The following is a 19,551-nucleotide window of genomic DNA, read 5'->3' on the forward strand; positions in this document are numbered from 1 at the left end:
TGCAGGGAATCGCCGGCTGAAAACGGCAATATCTGAATGATGTCTGTGGCCTCAGGCATCATTTAGATATAACCACCGAAACCCCATGACGTCAATAGACGTCAGTGTGGGAACCAAGTGGTTAAGAATGTGTTATCCTAAGATCACTTAAAGTGATTGTGAAGTCTAGATTTTTTTCCCTATAAAAATTTCAATACTTACCTGCTCTGTTGCAGTGGATCTGCACAGAGCAGTCTGGATTTTCCTCTTTTCAGGTCCCTCTTTTGTAAACCTGGCCCATCCCTGTTCAGTGGCCGCACAGCAAGCAGCTTGCTATGGGGAAATCCAAACCTGATTGGCCAGCTGACTTTTAATGACAGCAGTGGTAGCCAATGTGGCTACTGCCAAGTCTAAGCCAATAAGGAGGGAGAATCTGAGACACTTGTAGACATCACTGGACAGAGAGGGACCTTAGGTAAGTGTTAGGGGGGCTTCTGCACACAGACGGCTTTTTATTTTAATGCATAGAATGTTTAATGCACTGTTATAGCTGGTCCACAATTTCCTTAATGAACAGGACTCCCAGCATTAAAAGGAGTTGTAAAAGCACACATTTTTCATAGAATACTGGGAGTCCTGTTTATTAAGGAAATTGTGGACCAGCTATAACAGTGGTTGACTTTTAGTTTATCTCTATTACATGGAGATGACCTGCAAAAAACTACTGGATGGGGCTACAGAATTTGGGGAATCCGAACCTGATTGGCCAGCTGACTTTTAATGACAGCAGTGGTAGCCAATGTGGCTATTGCCAAGTCTAATCCAATAAGGAGGGAGAATCTGAGACACTTGTAGACATCACTGGACAGAGAGGGACCTTAGGTAAGTGTTAGGGGGGCTGCTGCACACAGACGGCTTTTTATTTTAATGCATAGAATGTTTAATGCACGGTTATAGCTGGTCCACAATTTCCTTAATGAACAGGACTCCCAGCATTAAAGGAGTTGTAAAGGCACACATTTTTCATAGAATGCTGGGAGTCCTGTTTATTAAGGAAATTGTGGACCAGCTATAACAGTGGTTGACTTTTAGTTTATCTCTATTGCATGGAGATGACCTGCAGAAAACTACTGGATGGGGCTACAGAATTTTTAGACACAAAGCCTGCAGTAAAAAGCTAAAAGGAGGACTCTACCATGAGACAAACACTAAAGCTCCATTATAAGAGTAAGAGAGACTGCCAAGATCAAGAACTATTTTTTACCTGTGATCACTTAAAGTACAATTAAAGGCAAAACCTTTTTTCCCTGTTTTGGATAGAGTGAAGAGGGATTAGGAACACCTGTGCGTTCTTATTGCTGCCTGTGCCCCCATTTGGGAGCTTCGCCCTCTTTATTTGTCCTGCTTACCATTATCTTTGATAGTGAAAGTAAATCAAAATTCAACATTTTGGGTTGTCCCCAGAAAAGTAATAGAGGGGAAATCTTCTAATGGGGACACTAGTCAAGGTGATCTGGAGGTCCCCAAGGAATTCCCTTAAAGGGTAAGTTCAAGAAAAATCTGTAAGGTGAACTTATACAGGAATACAGAATCCCCTCCTCACAACCCCACCCCCCGTCCCACTGACCTGTAGCACGGCGATCACCCATTCTGAACCCTGCTATTGCCACCTCACTGGACCGGAGCTTAGAAATCCCCTCGGCTTAATTTCCAAAACGTACCTCTTCAGGAGGTATGTTTCAGAGCATTCTAATTGGTCAGCGCCATCACATGGGCAGCGACGACCAATCAGATCCCGGGTAGCCTGTCCTGTCAGTGGGGAAAAAGTAGAGAGTATGCAGAGGGGATTTCTAAGCCCCGATCCAGTGAGGCAGCAATAGCAGGGCTCAGAATGGGAGATTTCCATGCTGTAGGTCAGTGGGACGGGGGGCGCGGGAGGTGAGGAGGGGGTCCTGTATAAGTTCACCTTACAGATTTTTCTGTAAAGGTGAACTTACATTTTAATTTGCAGGGATTTCCTCTCACTTCCTGTTTTGGCTATGGGACAGGAAGTGAAGGGAAATCTCTGTAATAGGACACAGATGATGGAAAAAAGTCCAACAGGGGTTATAACCCTCCTTCGCGCTATCCAAAATTAATAAAAAAAAGTTTAGTTATACTTTAATGCTGAGAGTCCTGTTCATTAAGGAAATTGTGGACCAGCTATGACGGAGGTTAAATTATCTTTTAGTGTATCCCTATTGCATGGACATGAATTGGTAAATTTGTTCAGCTAGTAAAGGATAGATAGCATTTGCATGTGTGCATATTGATAGTGACTCTATATGTCTTGCATTGATTTTCCTATAAACATAAATAGTTGTACACAAAGCAATTTTGTTCAGAAAAAGCATATTAATATGTAATGGATTTGTTTCCTTAAGTTACTGCTAGAATCAGAGAGCTGAAAAAAGAAAAAGCAAAATATTTTGTGGTTGGAGGTGGTGATGGCACGGAGGAGGAATTACGGGTAGAATGATAGATGAGTCTATGAACTGATGACCTTATATTGGAGTCTACTACAGACCAGAGAGGCGGCTGTTCCCACAAGTACAAGCTGGTAAAACAAAACTACTAAGACACAAGATTAGGATTATATTTGTATTATATTTCTCTGATATATGGCAAAATATGATCCATATAGAAGACATTTCCCACACTAAGGACACTAATACACCTCAAAGTTTGCGTGGGTTCTCTGAAGTTTATTAGAGGTGCGCATCTTCACTGGTCTCATGATTCGATTCAATTGCGATTATCTGGTCAACGATTCGATTTGGCGATGCATCGCGATTACTGATGAGCTCCCACTTCTGCTTGGGTGGTCTCACGATTCGATTCAATTACGATTATCTGGTCAACGATTCGATTTGGCGATGCATCGCGATTACTGATGAGCTCCCACTTCTGCTTGGGCCGCCTAGGCGGCCCTTCCTCCCTGCAATCTTCTGGGACACATCACAGGTCCCAGACGATCGTCTGGCTATGCAGGACAGCGCAGTGAGACATGCGCAGCCGGGGTTGTGAAACTGCAAGCGGTCACAGCCGGATGCCCACAGTAGTATTGCCAGCGCCGTGGAAAGGCGGGGGAAGAGAATGGAGGGTTCGGGTGGCCACGTCGCTGGATTGTGGGACAGGTGAGTGTCAGCACAGAACGTGTAGGGGTGTAAGTAGAGTACAAACACATGTACATTCGCATCACACAACTCCATTGATACCTTTTTGTATGATTTTAGTTATGGTTTTGCTCATCACACTGCCCCAGACATGCCATGCAGCCATGATGCCATGCATTGCATGTGTGGGGTCGTGATGATGATGAGCAAAACCATAAATCAAACAAAGAAAGGAATCAATGAAGTTGTGATGTGAATCAAATCAATCACTATAAGACCTACAAAGAAATGGCATGGTCACTTTAAAATTACTACAGTCATAATTTGGCATTTTTTTCACTGCAGTGAAGTCCAAATGAATGGTGGTGCATCAGATATATTATATATACAGTTGAGTTAGTTATGTCAGGACAGTGAGTGTCTTAACTGTACTAGAAGTGTACTTGATGATGATGATGATTACGCTGGACAGACACGGACGGTCTATCTCCTGCTGCCCACAGCAGCCTATGGGAGGACTCTCTCTGAGGAGGACAGTATTCTTCTGGGACTTTGCTTGGTTGGGTCTCTCTCCCGCAGTCCTGCTGCCCAGTAGGAGGATGCAGGCTCGGGTCTCCCCCATAGCAAGACATTGTGAGCCGAGGAGGAAGGCTCTGGGGACCGGGACTCGTCGGAAGTCAGGGGCACTAGCTCGGCGAGCCACTCCAGCGCCATGTGTCTGTCTTGCACTCGCAGCCAGCGCAGTGCGTACACAACGTGACACAGGGAAGCAGGGGGATGATGTCAGCGGGAGGCAGGAGGCGGGAAGAGCCGGTGCAGCTTACTTCCACGGCTCTTTGGCGGCTTTCGGCTCCAGTCGTAGCATCGATGCCGCATCGTGTATGGCCGAATCGCGATGCATCGATGCTACGATTAATTTCAACAGCCCTAATGTTTAGTATGACAAGACTTCTATGAAAAACATTTCCCGCACTCAGGGCAGGAATATGGCTTCTCCCATGTGTGAGATTATTGAGGTTGGACAAGTTCTAATTTTTGTGGATAAAAGATGTCCGCACTCAGGGCAGAAATACGGCTTTTCCCCATGTGTAGCATATCTGATGTCCAGTAAGATTGGACTTTCATGAAGGGCTTTTTCTAAACTAAGAAGCTACACTATGCATCTACTCACCTGTGTGACCTACAGTGTTTGTTAAGCTCGTACTTGAGCGAAAACGTTTTCCCGCACTCAGGGCAGGAATACGGCTTTGCCCCCGTGTGAGACCTTTGATGTTTATTAAGGTCTGCTTTATGTGGATAACATTTTCCACACTCAGCACAGGAATACGGCTTCTCCCCCGTGTGAGATCTTTGATGTTTATTAAGGTCTGATTTCTGTGGATAACATTTTCCACACTCAGCACAGGAATATGGTTTCTCCCCCGTGTGAATTCTCCGATGTATTTTAAGATGGGAATTCTGTGAAAAACATTTCCCGCACTCAGGGCAGGAATACGCCTTTTCACCCGTATGAGTTGTTTGGTGATTTAGAAGGCCTGATTTTTGTGTAAAACATTTTCCACACTCGGGGCAGCAATATGGCTTTTCACCTGTGTGAGTCCTCTGATGTGTATCAAGTTGGTGCTTCTGTGCAAAACATTTCCCGCACTCAGGGCAGGAATACGCCTTTTCACCCGTATGAGTTGTTTGGTGATTTAGAAGGCCTGATTTTTGTGTAAAACATTTTCCACACTCGGGGCAGCAATATGGCTTTTCACCTGTGTGAGTCCTCTGATGTGTATCAAGTTGGTGCTTCTGTGCAAAACACTTCCCGCACTCAGGGCAGAAATATGCCTTCTCACCCGTGTGAGTTCTTTGATGATTTACAAGGCCTTTTTTTTCTCTAAAACTTTTTCCACACTCAGAACAAGAATGCGGTTTCTCACCCGTGTGAGACCTCAGATGGCTGTTAAGATGGGCCTTGAGACTAAAACATTTCTCGCACTCAGGGCAAGAATACGGCTTCTCCCCCGTATGAGATCTTTGATGTTTAACAAGATATTTGTTCTGTGAAAAACATTTCCCGCACTCAGGGCAGGAATATGCCTTCTCACCCGTGTGAATTCTTTGATGTTTTACAAGGTCTGATTTTTCCGTAAAACATTTTCCACACTCAGGACAGGGATACGGCTTTTCACCCGTGTGAAACTTCTGATGTGTATTAAGATGGACCTTCTGAGAAAAACATTTCCCGCACTCGGGGCAGGGAAATGCCTTCTCGCCTGTGTGAGTTCTTTGGTGTTTTGCAAGGTTTGATTTTATCGCAAAACATTTTCCGCACTCAGGACAGGGAAACGGCTTCTCCCCCGTGTGAGTTCTTTGATGTAAAACAAAGTCATATCGTCGTGGAAAACTCTTCCCGCACTCGGAGCAGACATGTTTCTTCTCACCCGTGTGCAATCTCAGATGTTCAGAAGGAGGGGACTTCGGTGAAAAACATTTCCCACCTTCCTCCGTGTGATCTCCTGTGATGTCCTCATCTTCCATTTTACAACCTGGAGATAAAGTGAGAAGATCCTTTGAGGGTTTCTCCATGGCGTGTCCTGGAAAAATATAAAAACATCATCAATAGATATGAGAGGGTTAGTTCACTTCCATCAAGATCCCATCTGAATCAGGTAGATATGAGTGAGGAGATGTTCTCTGTGGAGGTCCCAACCAGCCGGGACTTTTCCCCCCACTTCAGTCCTTTGGTCCTCCTCCCAGATCACTTCTACATTTACACAGCCTTGTCAGAAGAGCAGGAACCAATGGGGGCTGGGAGGTCCATGCTCTTTACACAACCACAAGCCTAGGCACTGGGTCATGTGACCTCTGATAGACAAGAGGGTCAAAGTCCTGACTTGAAGACCCTTTACCATAGAACAAGTGACCATAGGCCTAGGCTTCTGGTGATATGCAGCACTAGAGGCAGCTTGAAGCAATATTTTCAAATGGAAAGATAAGTGTATTAGTCTCACTCCTTATCCAAATGAGATGTTTAATAGAGTTTCATGGTAACATTTAGCTATAAGTCTGTTGGAAGAAGAGGGACCAACCTAAGAAAGGCGCAATCTGTGTTATCATATCTGTGCTACTGTAACTAGGAGTGACCCACAACCTAATACTGCCAGCTGAACCACAAATAGGGTATCAGTACAGGGAGGGGACCGTCATCAACCTATTATTGGCTGATATCACTCAGCTCCTGCTCTAATCTGGACCAATCAGTGAGCAGTAACAGAGCAGAGATAAGAGAAGAATATATGATGGGTCACCTGTGCTGATCTCTGTAGGAGTGTCCTCCTCTTTGAATGTCCTCGTCATTCCAGCCTCCTCCGTATATTGCTGATCATCCCTCACATACGTCTCTTCTACTTCACCCTCAACTTTCATCTTCATCAGATCTTCACCCTAAACCAACAGAATGGCAGCAAAATAAGATCTGTAACATAGAAGTATTTATGATGTGAGATCACATAGAAAATATCATCTTGTAGAGTCCACACATCATCTCCACATGTCAGAGTGTTCAATCACTTTATGTTCCCGACCCTCAACTCCACCTACCTGATGATGGTGGGGGATGGGGTGACCTTCCTGTGTGGAATCCCGGGAATACAGAGGACGGGGACATCTCTCTGGTGGGTTCCTGGTATTAGGAGGCTCCATCATAATGTCCTTGTACAAATCCTTGTGTCCTTCAGAAAGCTCCATAACTCCATACTCCTCATCCTCCTCTTTACACTCTTCTTTAACAACAATATTATAATCCTCAAAGTTTCCACTCTGGATCAATAAAAAAAAAAACATTCATTGTAACAAACATGCTTGTGTGTAAATCATAACTACCAATAACTGTCAATCACCTACCTGATGATGGTGGGGGATGGTGTGACCTTCCTGTGTGGAATCCCGGGAATACAGAGGACGGGGGCATTTCTCTGGTGGGTTCCTGTACTTGGATGACTCCACCATGGTGTCCTGGTACAGATCTTTGTGTCCTTTTGAAAACTCCAACTCCTCCATTAGCCCATCCTCATGATCCTCCTCTTTTATCTCTTCTTTAATATTGAGCGGCGTGGAAACCAAGGAGTACAGAGGACGGGGACATCTCTCTGGTGGGTTCCCATTACTGGATCCATCTGTAGGAAACACACACACTGACTGAATACATTGTTTCTATGTGTTTATCAGATGATGGGGGATCTAGGTGGAGCCTCCGTACTGCTCTCTCCTTTACAATAAAGTCTCCTCTTACCCGGTGATGTGAGGGGCGGCTGATTGTCCATCATGACGTCCTTGTAGAGATCCTTGTGTCCTTCTAAATACTCCCACTCCTCCATGGAGAAATAGACAGTGACATCCTGACACCTTATAGGAACCTGACACACACAATGATACAGTCACCATCCAGACACATCCCTTCCATGATGGGAGAACGGTCCCCAGTGGAAATACACACAGAGGAACTAATGCTGAATATGACTCCTTTTAGGTCTATCGGTTTCTAATAGATTGATTGGCAGACACTCCTCCATCCTACATTCCTATACATTTATATCGACCTTCAGGGATAGGCACATGTGCAATGTCAATTTTTATCCAGAGTGTCGATTTTTTTTACATAAGCATCTATGCACTTTAACCCCTTCCCGCCGTTGCCCCCTGGCCCTTTAAGAGCTTCTAAATGCCAGGAGGTGGACATTTCGGGTCATGTGAGCGCTGTGATTGGCTGTCACATGATCGAAAAGCTCCCAGTCGCACGTATGCATCGGGAGCTTTTCTGGTCCCCAGCGTTGACTCTCCTTTAAAGGAAGACTAAGGGGACCCCCCCCAGGCACTATATTTAAAGGAATTTTTATTTTTTTATTGTTGCACTTTAAGCATCATTACAATCCTATAAAAACTATATTTAAACTTATTTTTATTTTTTTGCATTGATACATGTCCCCCAGGGTAATACTCAGACCCCCATACCCTGTTTATGCCCAACAACTTGCATATGACCCTTCAAAATGGGCACTTTTGATTTTTCCCCTTAGACTTTGATAGGGTTCCCTGTTCGGGCATCAGAACTTTTTCTCTGGAGTTCTGCTGCGAACCGAACAGGGGAGTGTTCCAACCATCTCTAGTCTTGATTTCTCCAACTCCTTTTCATCGTGACATCTGCACAGGATATCCCCCCTTCAGTCTATCATGAGTGCTGCGACCAGACTCATCCACCTTACCAACCATTCAGTGCCCTCCACCCCTCTCTGCCAATCCCTCCACTGTCCTCCATTCTGTGTCCTTCACCCCTCTCTACCAATCCCTCCACTGGCCTCCATTCAGTGTCCTCCACCCCTCTCTACCAATCCCTCCACTGGCCTCCATTCAGTGTCCTCCACCTCTCTCTACCAATCCCTCCACTAACTTCCATTCAGTGTCCTCCACACCTCTCTGCCAATCCCTCCACTAACTTCCATTCAGTGTCCTCCACCCCTCTCTACCAATCCCTCCACTGGCTTCCATTCAGTGTCCTCCACCCCTCTCTACCAATCCCTCCACTGGATTCCATTCAGTGTCCTCCACCCCTCCCTGCCAATCCCTCCACTGGTCTCCATTCAGTGTCCTCCACCCCTCTCTACCAATCCCTCCACTGGCCTCCATTCAGTGTCCTCCACCCCTCTCTGCCAATCCCTCCACTGGCCTCCATTCAGTGTCCTCCACCCCTCTCTACCAATCCCTCCACTGGCTTCCATTCGGTGTCCTCCACCCTTCTTTGCCAATCCTTCTACTGGCTTCCATTCAGCATCCTCCACCCCTCTCTGCTAATCCAAAAACAAATATATAACATTGGCAACAACACAATTCCATCCATAGCTCTGCCACGAGATACATCAACAGCTTTATCTCAATATATCACCCAAACCATCCTCTCCGCTCCTCCCATAACCTCCTGATTCTAGAGAAATCCTGGAGATGTGCATCAGAGGAGGTGATGAGGGAGATAGAGATATCTCCCTCATCACCTCCTCCGATGCACACCTCCAGGACTTCTCTAGAGCCTCTCCTATCCTCCAGAGCTCCCAACCCCAATCTGTGTATGTAAACGTCCCCTCCAGCATCTAAGGGCCTAAAGGTGACCCCCCCCCCCCCCACAACTAGGGAGAACTGGCATCCCTGCTCGGGGTGCAGGTCAATCTGTGTTCTCATATCTGTGCTATTTTATGGTCCCTTAACAAGAACTGGGGGAGAGAGGGTTTAGCGTCAGGACACCCTTAGGCAAATGCAAAAGCAATTTGGCAGACTCCTCAGACCAAAAATAGTAATAGGGATTCAGCAATAAAAGGTAGAGGGCCCTTAACATGAATGCAGTGCACTGTATTTTGTAGAACTGCTGTCTCCTATAGCAACTGAACTTTCAACAGTCAATAGAGATCTGCACATGTAACTCACAGTATCCTGTTGTAGATCTTCTCTGACGTCTTACACTATCCCACTGTAGATCTTCACACTGAGCTCCCAGTCTCTCTCGCTAGACTTCCAAGATCCCAGCCGCCACTGGATCCCCTGAGCTCCTCTACAGCTAACCCGCAGTATACTTCTCAAGCTTCACCCATGCTACCTGCTGGGTCCCTGACTTGACTCTGCTGAAGCTTTCCCACTTCTTCTTGAAAAAGGCTGCTCTGGTACTTCTTCAGACTTCATGCACTGGCCTCCGATAACAGGAATGGTTGTCCCTTGGTGGCAACTGCTTGCCCTTTACCTCTGACCTTGATCCTCACTTGCCTCTGGCAACAGGAGTGGTCGTCCCTTATGGAAACTGCTTCTCCTTCACCTCTAGCCAAACATTTGTTTTCCTTGTCCGGCTGAACCTCTGCAGCTTGGTTAGGCTCCCGAAATGGAGCCCCAACCTGCACTACTTCATGCCTAGCAGTCGGTGTGCTCCCGGATAGGTCTCAGGCTTCTGGCTTAGCAACCGGGAGCAATACAACACACGTCCCCCCGGCAGGGCTGGACTGGGACAGAAATTTGGCCCTGGATTTCATCCAGACCAGCCCACTTACATTTTGAGTGTCCCATCAGCAGCCCCCTTACATCAGAGTGTCCCATCAGCAGCCCCCTTACATCAGAGTGTCCCATCAGCAGCCCCCTTACAACAGAGTGTCCCATCAGCAGCCCCCTTACAACAGAGTGTCCCACCAGCAGCCCCCATACATCAGAGTGTCCCACCAGCAACCCCCATACAACAGAGTGTCCCACCAGCAGCCCCCTTACATCAGAGTGTCCCACCAGCAGCCCCCTTACATCAGAGTGTCCCACCAGCAGCCCCCTTACAACAGAGTGTCCCACCAGCAGCCCCCTTACAACAGAGTGTCCCACCAGCAGCCCCCTTACAACAGAGTGTCCCACCAGCAGCCCCCTTACAACAGAGTGTCCCACCAGCAGCCCCCTTACAACAGAGTGTCCCACCAGCAGCCCCCTTACAACAGAGTGTCCCACCAGCAGCCCCCTTACAACAGAGTGTCCCACCAGCAGCCCCCTTACAACAGAGTGTCCCACCAGCAGCCCCCTTACAACAGAGTGTCCCACCAGCAGCCCCCTTACAACAGAGTGTCCCACCAGCAGCCCCCTTACAACAGAGTGTCCCACCAGCAGCCCCCTTACAACAGAGTGTCCCACCAGCAGCCCCCTTACAACAGAGTGTCCCACCAGCAGCCCCCTTACAACAGAGTGTCCCACCAGCAGCCCCCTTACAACAGAGTGTCCCACCAGCAGCCCCCTTACAACAGAGTGTCCCACCAGCAGCCCCCTTACAACAGAGTGTCCCACCAGCAGCCCCCTTACAACAGAGTGTCCCACCAGCAGCCCCCTTACAACAGAGTGTCCCACCAGCAGCCCCCTTACAACAGAGTGTCCCACCAGCAGCCCCCTTACAACAGAGTGTCCCACCAGCAGCCCCCTTACAACAGAGTGTCCCACCAGCAGCCCCCTTACAACAGAGTGTCCCACCAGCAGCCCCCTTACAACAGAGTGTCCCATCACCAGCCCCCTTACAACAGAGTGTCCCATCACCAGCCCCCTTACATCAGAGTGTCCCATCACCAGCCCCCTTACATCAGAGTGTCCCATCACCAGCCCCCTTACATCAGAGTGTCCCATCACCAGCCCCCTTACATCAGAGTGTCCCATCACCAGCCCCCTTACATCAGAGTGTCCCATCACCAGCCCCCTTACATCAGAGTGTCCCATCACCAGCCCCCTTACATCAGAGTGTCCCATCACCAGCCCCCTTACATCAGAGTGTCCCATCACCAGCCCCCTTACATCAGAGTGTCCCATCAGCACCCCCTTACATCAGAGTGTCCCATTACCAGCCCCCTTACATCAGAGTGTCCCATCACCAGCCCCCTTACATCAGAGTGTCCCATTGCCAGCCCCCTTACATCAGAGTGTCCCATTGCCAGCCCCCTTACATCAGAGTGTCCCATTGCCAGCCCCCTTACATCAGAGTGTCCCATTACCAGCCCCCTTACATCAGAGTGTCCCATTACCAGCCCCCCTACATCAGAGTGTCCCATTACCAGCCCCCCTACATCAGAGTGTCCCATTACCAGCCCCCCTACATCAGAGTGTCCCATCAGCACCCCTTACATCAGAGTGTCCCATTACCCTCCCCCTTACATCAGAGTGTCCCATCAGCACCCCTTACATCAGAGTGTCCCATTACCAACTCCCTTACATCAGAGTGTCCCATCAGCACCCCCTTACATCAGAGTGTCCCATGAGCAGCCCCCTTACATCAGAGCGTCCCATGAGCAGCCCCCTTACATCAAAGTGTCCCATCAGCACCCCCTTACATCAGAGTGTCCCATGAGCAGCCCCCTTACGTCAAAGTGTCCCATGAGCAGCCCCCTTACGTCAAAGTGTCCCATGAGCAGCCCCCTTACATCAAAGTGTCCCATGAGCAGCCCCCTTACATCAGAGTGTCCCATGAGCAGCCCCCTTACATCAAAGTGTCCCATGAGCAGCCCCCTTACATCAAAGTGTCCCATGAGCAGCCCCCTTACAACAGAGTGTCCCATGAGCAGCCCCCTTACATCAAAGTGTCCCATGAGCAGCCCCCTTACATCAAAGTGTCCCATGAGCAGCCCCCTTACAACAGAGTGTCCCATGAGCAGCCCCCTTACAACAGAGTGTCCCATTGCCAGCCCCCTTACATCAGAGTGTCCCATTGCCAGCCCCCTTACAACAGTGTCCCATCAGTACCCCTTACATCAGAGTGTCCCATTACCAACCCCCTTACATCAGAGTGTCCCATCAGCAGCCCCCTTACATCAGAGTGGCCCACTGAGCCATCGGCCCACCGGGAAACTCCCGGTAGTCCCAATGGCCAGTACATGCCTGCCTCCCGGACAGACAGCCGTCCGGGTGGCACAGAACCCTAATCACCTGACTCCTCCCGGATAGATAGGCTCTCCAGAAGTCCGTGGGGCCAAAGAGACTCCAACCAATTGGCTGGGACAACCTATCCACTCCCAACCTGATCTCACTATGCCCTTGTCATTCTAATGCCACCTAGTGACTGAAGAGAGAAAGGTGCACCAAATTCAGGTTTAGGGCAAAAGTCATATAATTAGCCAGGTTATTTACCACCTAGCAGACTAAATTTACGGGCAGCCCTGTTTAGGTACAGAGTGCTACATGTAAATAGAAAGTAATATCTTATTACCTCCTCTGCTGCCAATTCCGACAATGTCTCCTCTCAGCTTCCACTCGACTAACCGCTCACTCGGAAATATCTATTTATACCTGACATCACTTCCTGTCTGCACCTGACATCACTTCCTGTCTTCCATAGAGACTTCCTGTCTGGGGTAGAAGTGAGATCACCATCTTGTGGAGCTCAGAGGGAACTGCAGCCCCGACAAAAAAATAAAAAATGTCTCGTAGTCTGAACACGGCCTTGTGGTGTTTTATATTTGTACTGTACACTGATCAGCCATAACATTATGACCACTGACAGGTGAAGTGAAAAACATTGATTATCTTGTAGATGGGGTGCAGCACGGTGCAGTGGAATAGTTAGGGTTGTCACCTTTTCTTCAAGTCAAACCTGAACACTTTAGCGGCGCACAGCAATTTTTTTTATAGTATAAACTATATATATATATTTTGCTATTTAATAACATTTCTAATCATATGAAGTTAAAGCGGTTTTGTACCTAAAAATTTAACTTCATATTATTAAAATCACAAGATAGCATACTTACCTAAATGAACCCTGAAAAAAAAAATATTCATTACTTACCTTATATTTCAGATGTTTCTGCTGACTTCCGGGTTGTCCTCCCGTGGGAGTAGGCGTGGTTATCCTCCTCGCAATGGTCCCTGGGAAATTTCTAAGCTATTTCCCAAGAATCCATGGGGGACAATGAAATTGTGAAATCTCGTGAGATTTCGGGAGGACGCCGGTCACGTGACGAGGACGTGTCCGAATTTGCCATTTTTAAAGTGGGCAGGCAGCTGTATCTGCCATTACCACCATTGCACACGAGGAAACAAAACAAAGCAAAACAAACTGCTATCAGTGAGCATGCGCGAGATGGAGCGGAGCATGCTGGGAGCCGAGCGTCATCAGTATAGAGGAAGTAAATGCCTGTGGGCTTCAGACGCCCACACTTAAAATGGAAAACGCCTGAGTACTTTTTTAAAACTCATCCCGAGCAAAAGAATCGTCGCGCCGGGGGTCAAAAAAACGCCGAGCGTGGATGCTAACCGACGGTAGCATCGCCCACCTGTGACACAGGTAAGAAAAAAAAAAAAAAACTGCGGAATCCCGCTTTAAGAACAAGAATCCCCCTTTACATGAGAGTCCACAGAGTTTCCCTTTTACATCTGAACTCACAGAGTTCCCTTTCACTGTAAGGGGGGACTCTGATGTAAGGGAGAACTCTAACATAAGGGATGCTCTAGGAACCCTGATTTAAGGGGAGACCCTGAGAACTCTGATGTACGGAGAAGACTCTCATGTAAAGGGGAAACACTGTGGCCTCTGGTGTAAAGGGGAAATCTGATGTAAGGGGTGCTCTGAGAACCCTGATTTGCCTTAGTGTACTTAGAGGCAGGAGAGAGAAGGGGGGAGACTTCGGTCACAGACAGGGATGGAAATGGGAACAGAGGATGGACAGGGATGGATGGTGAGCTCACTCACCACCTCTCATCCAGATGTATCTGAGGCTGCTGGACTTCAAATTTCCAGCCCGCCTTAATTTTCCTATTCTGGGGCTCAGCACCAGGGATTGGAGTGTGGGCAGACACAGAGGGGTAGGGGTGGGGGGGGGGGATAGGTGCAGATTGCGCCCTCTTTCCTCTCCTGTGTGTGTGTTTGGGGGGGATTGTTAGTGTTGGCTTTGGGCAGTGTTAAAGAGTGTAACAGACACTCTCAGCTTAGACAACTGTATGCAGCAACCCTGCTGGGAGGCCATAGTCCAGTTTAAATAATGTGTCCGGGTTTCAGGCAGTCTGAAACCCGAACACATGATTCCAAACCCGAACTGTCCGGGTGAATCCTGGACAGGTGGCAACCCTAGGAATAGCATACTCAGTCTCAGTGCAATGAAAGAACTTGTATTGAAATAATACAGAAACAGTTCGCAAATAACCTGGGGGGGGGGGGGGGGGGACCCAACCAGGGAACACTCACAGTTCCAACAGCGGTCTTGTGTCCGATTAGCAAACGTGTGAGGTCAGCAGGCTTGCCGCTGCTTTTAAAATTCAGATTTCAAAATTTAAAATTGTGAAAGGTAGTCAGGATATTAGATGCCTCATTTAAGATCCTAGAAAGCCCAAAAGGTGCTCCTTTGATTTTGGGCCTCTCTATGCATCTAGGCCAGTGATTCTCAACCAGGGTTCCTCCAGAGGTTGTAGGGGTTCCTTCAGCATTGAGCAATTTCTGCCTCTCAGATAAGTTCCCACTCACACCATTGACCTTTTTTAGCTCTCTGTAAGGACGTAATTCTTCCCAATGACCATCACATAATGTATCATGAGTTGTAGATATCTAATTTTTAGCAGGGGGTTCCCTGAGACCGGAGAACTATTTCAAGGGTTCCTCTGTGTTGAAAAGGTGGAGAAAGTCTGGTATAGAGAGCAGAGTGCAGCCAAAATGACGCAGCCTCTGTAGAGAGCGGAAGAATAGGGCCTGGCAATCTTGTGCCCAACCCGGCAGATGTCCAGAGAAGTTGCAAGCCCTCCACGCCCTGAACCTTTCCCTGTCAATAGTGCTGTCCCTACCAGGCAGGGTACCTGTCCCTACTCTACCAACTCACAAATGCGTGCCAAAACCGGAGAGCCAGGGCCTTAGATAGGCTCTGCCTGACCCAAGATACCAGACAGACTTTTTTTGTTGGCCTTATATTCACACAACTGATCTAACCTTGCAGCGGATGCCACTCCTGTCAGCTAAGAACAGGAAACTGAGGCTACAATTGGCACAGGCTCACCAAAATTGGATAATAGACGATTGGAAAAACGTTGCCTGATCTGATGAGTCTGGATTTCAGCTGCGACATTCAGATGTGGGGTCAGAATTTGGCGTATGGATCCCTCCTGCCTTGTATCACCGTTTCAGGCTGGTGGTGGTGGTGTAATGGTGTGGGGGATGGGCACACTTTGGGCCCCTTACTACCAATTGAACATGAATTATATGCCATGGCCTACCTGAGTATTGTTGCTGACCATGTCCGTCCCTTTATGACAGGGGTGTCCAAACTTTTTTCAAAGAGGGCCGGATTTGATGAAGTGAACATGCGCGAGGGCCGACCATTTTGCCTGACATTCTTTGAACCGTTAAAATTCGGTCTAAGTGTGTTCGTTCGAGCGCTAATACACTACCCAACAAGAATTCTCTTGCCTTTGTAGCTGTGTGTGGGACGAAATGAGCTTGGGCGTATTTGTACATACTGTATTAATTGGCGTATAACACACACCTTCACTTTAAGAGGGAAGTTTCAGGGAAAAAAAATGTTTAAATAAAGAACTGTGAAGCAAAATAATGGTCAGTGCCCACCAATGCAGCCTAATCAGTGCACATCTGCAGACCCAGCATTGCCAGGAACATACCCACCACAGCCAAGAATGCACCCACCATTGCCAGGAACACACACACCACAGCCAGGAATGCACCCACCATTGCCAGGAATGCCACCAGCATAGCCAGGAATGCCCCCACCATAGCAAGGAATGCCCCACCATAGCCAGGAATGCCCCCACCATAGCCATGAATGCCCCCACCATAGCCAGGAATGCCCCACCATAGCCAGGAATGCAGCACCATAGCCAGGAATGCGGCACCATTGCCAGGGATGCAGCACCATTGCCAGGGACGCAGCACCATTGCCAGGGATGCAGCACCATTGCCAGGGACGCAGCACCATTGCCTGGGACGCAGCACCATTGCCAGGGACGCAGCACCATTGCCAGGGACGCAGCACCATTGCCTGGGACGCAGCACCATTGCCAGGAATGCCTCCCCAAATGCCTCACCATTGCCAGAAGTGCAGCACCATTGCCAGGAATGACTCACCATTGCCAGGAACGCAGCACCATTGCCAGGAACGCAGCACCATTGCCAGGAACGCAGCACCATTGCCAGGAATGCACTGACGAGTGCCAAAGGAGAATCGCCTGTTTACACGGTGGCTTCTTCAATAGAAAGTCCCGCCTTCTTTGATGGACAGAACAGTCGTCCAATGGCAGTGCAGGAGACGGACTTCCTATTACAGAGGCCGCCCGTAAACAGGAAATTCTCCTGTGTACGGCGCTCGGTCCTGTCCTCCCTGTACCTTCCGAAGCATATATATCTTTTGTGGCCCCGGCGCTGGGAGATCGTCGGGGGCCACAAAAGATATGTATGTCCAAATAACCAGGCGGGCCGTTCAAAACCAGGCCGCGATTGGCCCGCGGGCCGGGCTTTGGACATGCCTACTTTATGACTACAGTGTCCCCATCTTCTGATGGCTCCTTCCAGCAGGATAATGCACCATGTCACAAAGCTCCAATCATCTCACCACTGGACAATGAGGTCCCTGTACTCCAATGGCCTCCACACTCACCACATCTCATCCAATGGCCTCCACACTCACCACATCTCATCCAATAGAGCACCTTTGGGATCTGGTGGAACGAGAGAGGTTAGGGGTTAACCAGTGGGTGGCGGTTAACCAGTGGGTGGCAGTGTAGGGGTTAAGTGTTCCTAGGGGTGTGTTACTAACTGTGGGGGGGTTGGGCTTTCATTTAGTGAACACTGATCTCTGCTCCAATCACATGGAGCAGAGATCAGCGTCTCTAGTTGCTAGGCAGAATGGAGAAATGTTGTTTACAACGGCATTTCTTCATTCGGCCGCTCCGTGAGACGATCGCGGGGATGACCGCGGCGATCAAGTCCGCGGGTCCCGCGACCGGACTCACGGAGGTCCCGACCAGCCGGTGGCGTGCTCCCGATGGCAGGGCGGCAAATTTAAAGGGACGTACATGTACGCCCATTTGCCTGCCCGTGCCATTCTGTCGACGTACATCGTCGTGCGCTGGTCGGCAAGTGGTTAAATGATTAAACTTCCCTCATTGACACGCCGGAGTTCTTTCCTTTGATAAAAGAATGAAAAAGATACTTTGTTTCTACTTATTTGCGCGTTGTGATAATACTTGGAAGGCCGCCTGGATTTTTATTTTTTTTTCCGGTTGTGAGAACTCTCTGCACTTGTTAGAAAGAATCGTGACAAGCTGTTTTGAAGCTCGGGAAGGGAAAAAGATCGCGATTTCGATTCTTAAAGATTAAAAACAAATAAAAAATGGTATAAAAACCATACGAAGCCTCAAAATGTAAGTGAATGAACAAGTAAGGTGCGATACGTGGCTTGTATCGTAATAATCAACTGAATACCAATAACAAGAAGATATGGTTTCTACCTATGAGAGCCGGTGGTTTAGGGGATGCTGGGGGACTGTGATGGTACATCGCCCGTGTGTATGTAGTGGTCGATGGCTTTGGTGAACCCTTAATCCTCCGGACGGGTGGCAAACACCAGCACGTGTTTTTCCAGCAACTGATGAAGCACTCTGTGTTGGGCTAGGGAATGTCCAGTTGCTCTAGCAGAGACCTGTATTGGGTTTCCTCCCGGAAGCCATAGCTGCCTGCAGAAGGGCACGGAGTGCTTCTGCCCCTGGTTGGGCTTCAGAGATACAGTGGCGAGGCACCGCATACAGATCAGCCAGGTTGGTATGCCTGGGCAGGATATTGGTGTGGTTCCTTGGTTAACGAGTTGCACCAAGACTTTTCCTCATTGGAAGCGGGATAGGGTTCGGCCCACCAGCCACTCTCCTGACATCACTGGATCCTTGCAGGGTTCTACCATATTGGTGTTCCCCTGTTTTTCCCCCTTTTTCTGTGCCGATACCAGACTGCTAAGGGTGCAAAGAGTCGTTTTTGCGTTGGGGTGTGCAGACTACCCCTGCTTGCTCCAGTTGCTTCGTGGTGGCTCAGATTGGGCCTCGTAGAAATGGAGTACTCGAAGCCACACACGTGCTCGCTGGCCGAGTATTCATATTTGGCCAACAGTTGGGGTAAACCCAGGTCCTTCAAAACATTCATGCCCAGCACAACAGGCACGGCTGGGCCACAAATCACAACTACCCCTATACGCTCCACCACCTGGTCTTCGATTTGGATCCCCACCTAGGTGATCTCTTCAACCAACATAGGTAAATTATTGGCCGCTAGGAAGGGTCTAATGCCACGTACACACGACCAGACTTTTCGAAAGACTAGGTCCGGCAGTCATCCCAACGGACTTTCGGCGGAGGTCCGATGGACTTTCTGAACGAAACGGACTTGGACACACACGACCGGACTAAGTCCGTTCGTTTTGAACGTGATGACGTAAAAACGGGACTAAACAAGGAAGTTCAATGGCCAATAGCCGCCCTTGCATCGTATTTGGTCCGTCGGACCAGCACACAGACGAACGGTTTTCGGCGGAGGTCCGATGGACTTTCTGAACGAAACGGACTTGGACACACACGACCGGACTAAGTCCGTTCGTTTTGAACGTGATGACGTAAAAACGGGACTAAACAAGGAAGTTCAATGGCCAATAGCTGCCCTTGCGTCGTATTTGGTCCATCGGACTAGCACACAGACGAACGGTTTTCCCGATTTTTAGTCCATCGGATAGATTTGAAACATGTTCTATTTCTCGGTCCGTCTGACTTTTGGGAAAAAATGTCCACTGGAGCCCACACACGATCAGGCATGTCCTGCCCATCAGGACTACCGGGAGTTTCCCGGTGGGCCGATGGCTCAGTGGGCCACTCTGATGTAAGGGGGCTGGTGATGGGCCACTCTGATGTAAGG

The 19,551-nt window shown here is 48.6% G+C and overlaps 1 protein-coding gene across 1 annotated transcript in view; it reads right to left on the minus strand.

Annotated features, from left to right (window-relative positions):
* LOC143955464 (uncharacterized) overlaps positions 1-19,551 on the minus strand; it is a 209,211-nt gene that overhangs the window by 69,108 nt on the left and 120,552 nt on the right. Inside the window, exons 5-7 of the mRNA XM_077465507.1 lie at positions 7,026-7,297; positions 6,723-6,941; positions 6,431-6,566 (exon numbers count right to left, since the gene is read on the minus strand). Of these exons, the coding sequence (XP_077321633.1) occupies positions 6,431-6,566; positions 6,723-6,941; positions 7,026-7,297 (627 nt within the window). The remainder of the gene's footprint in view (positions 1-6,430; positions 6,567-6,722; positions 6,942-7,025; positions 7,298-19,551) is intronic.

The sequence above is a fragment of the Lithobates pipiens genome, unplaced genomic scaffold, assembly GCF_037356315.1.
Source record: "Lithobates pipiens isolate NorthernLeopardFrog02 unplaced genomic scaffold, aLitPip1_a1.2 Scaffold_35, whole genome shotgun sequence".
Taxonomy (NCBI): domain Eukaryota; kingdom Metazoa; phylum Chordata; class Amphibia; order Anura; family Ranidae; genus Lithobates; species Lithobates pipiens.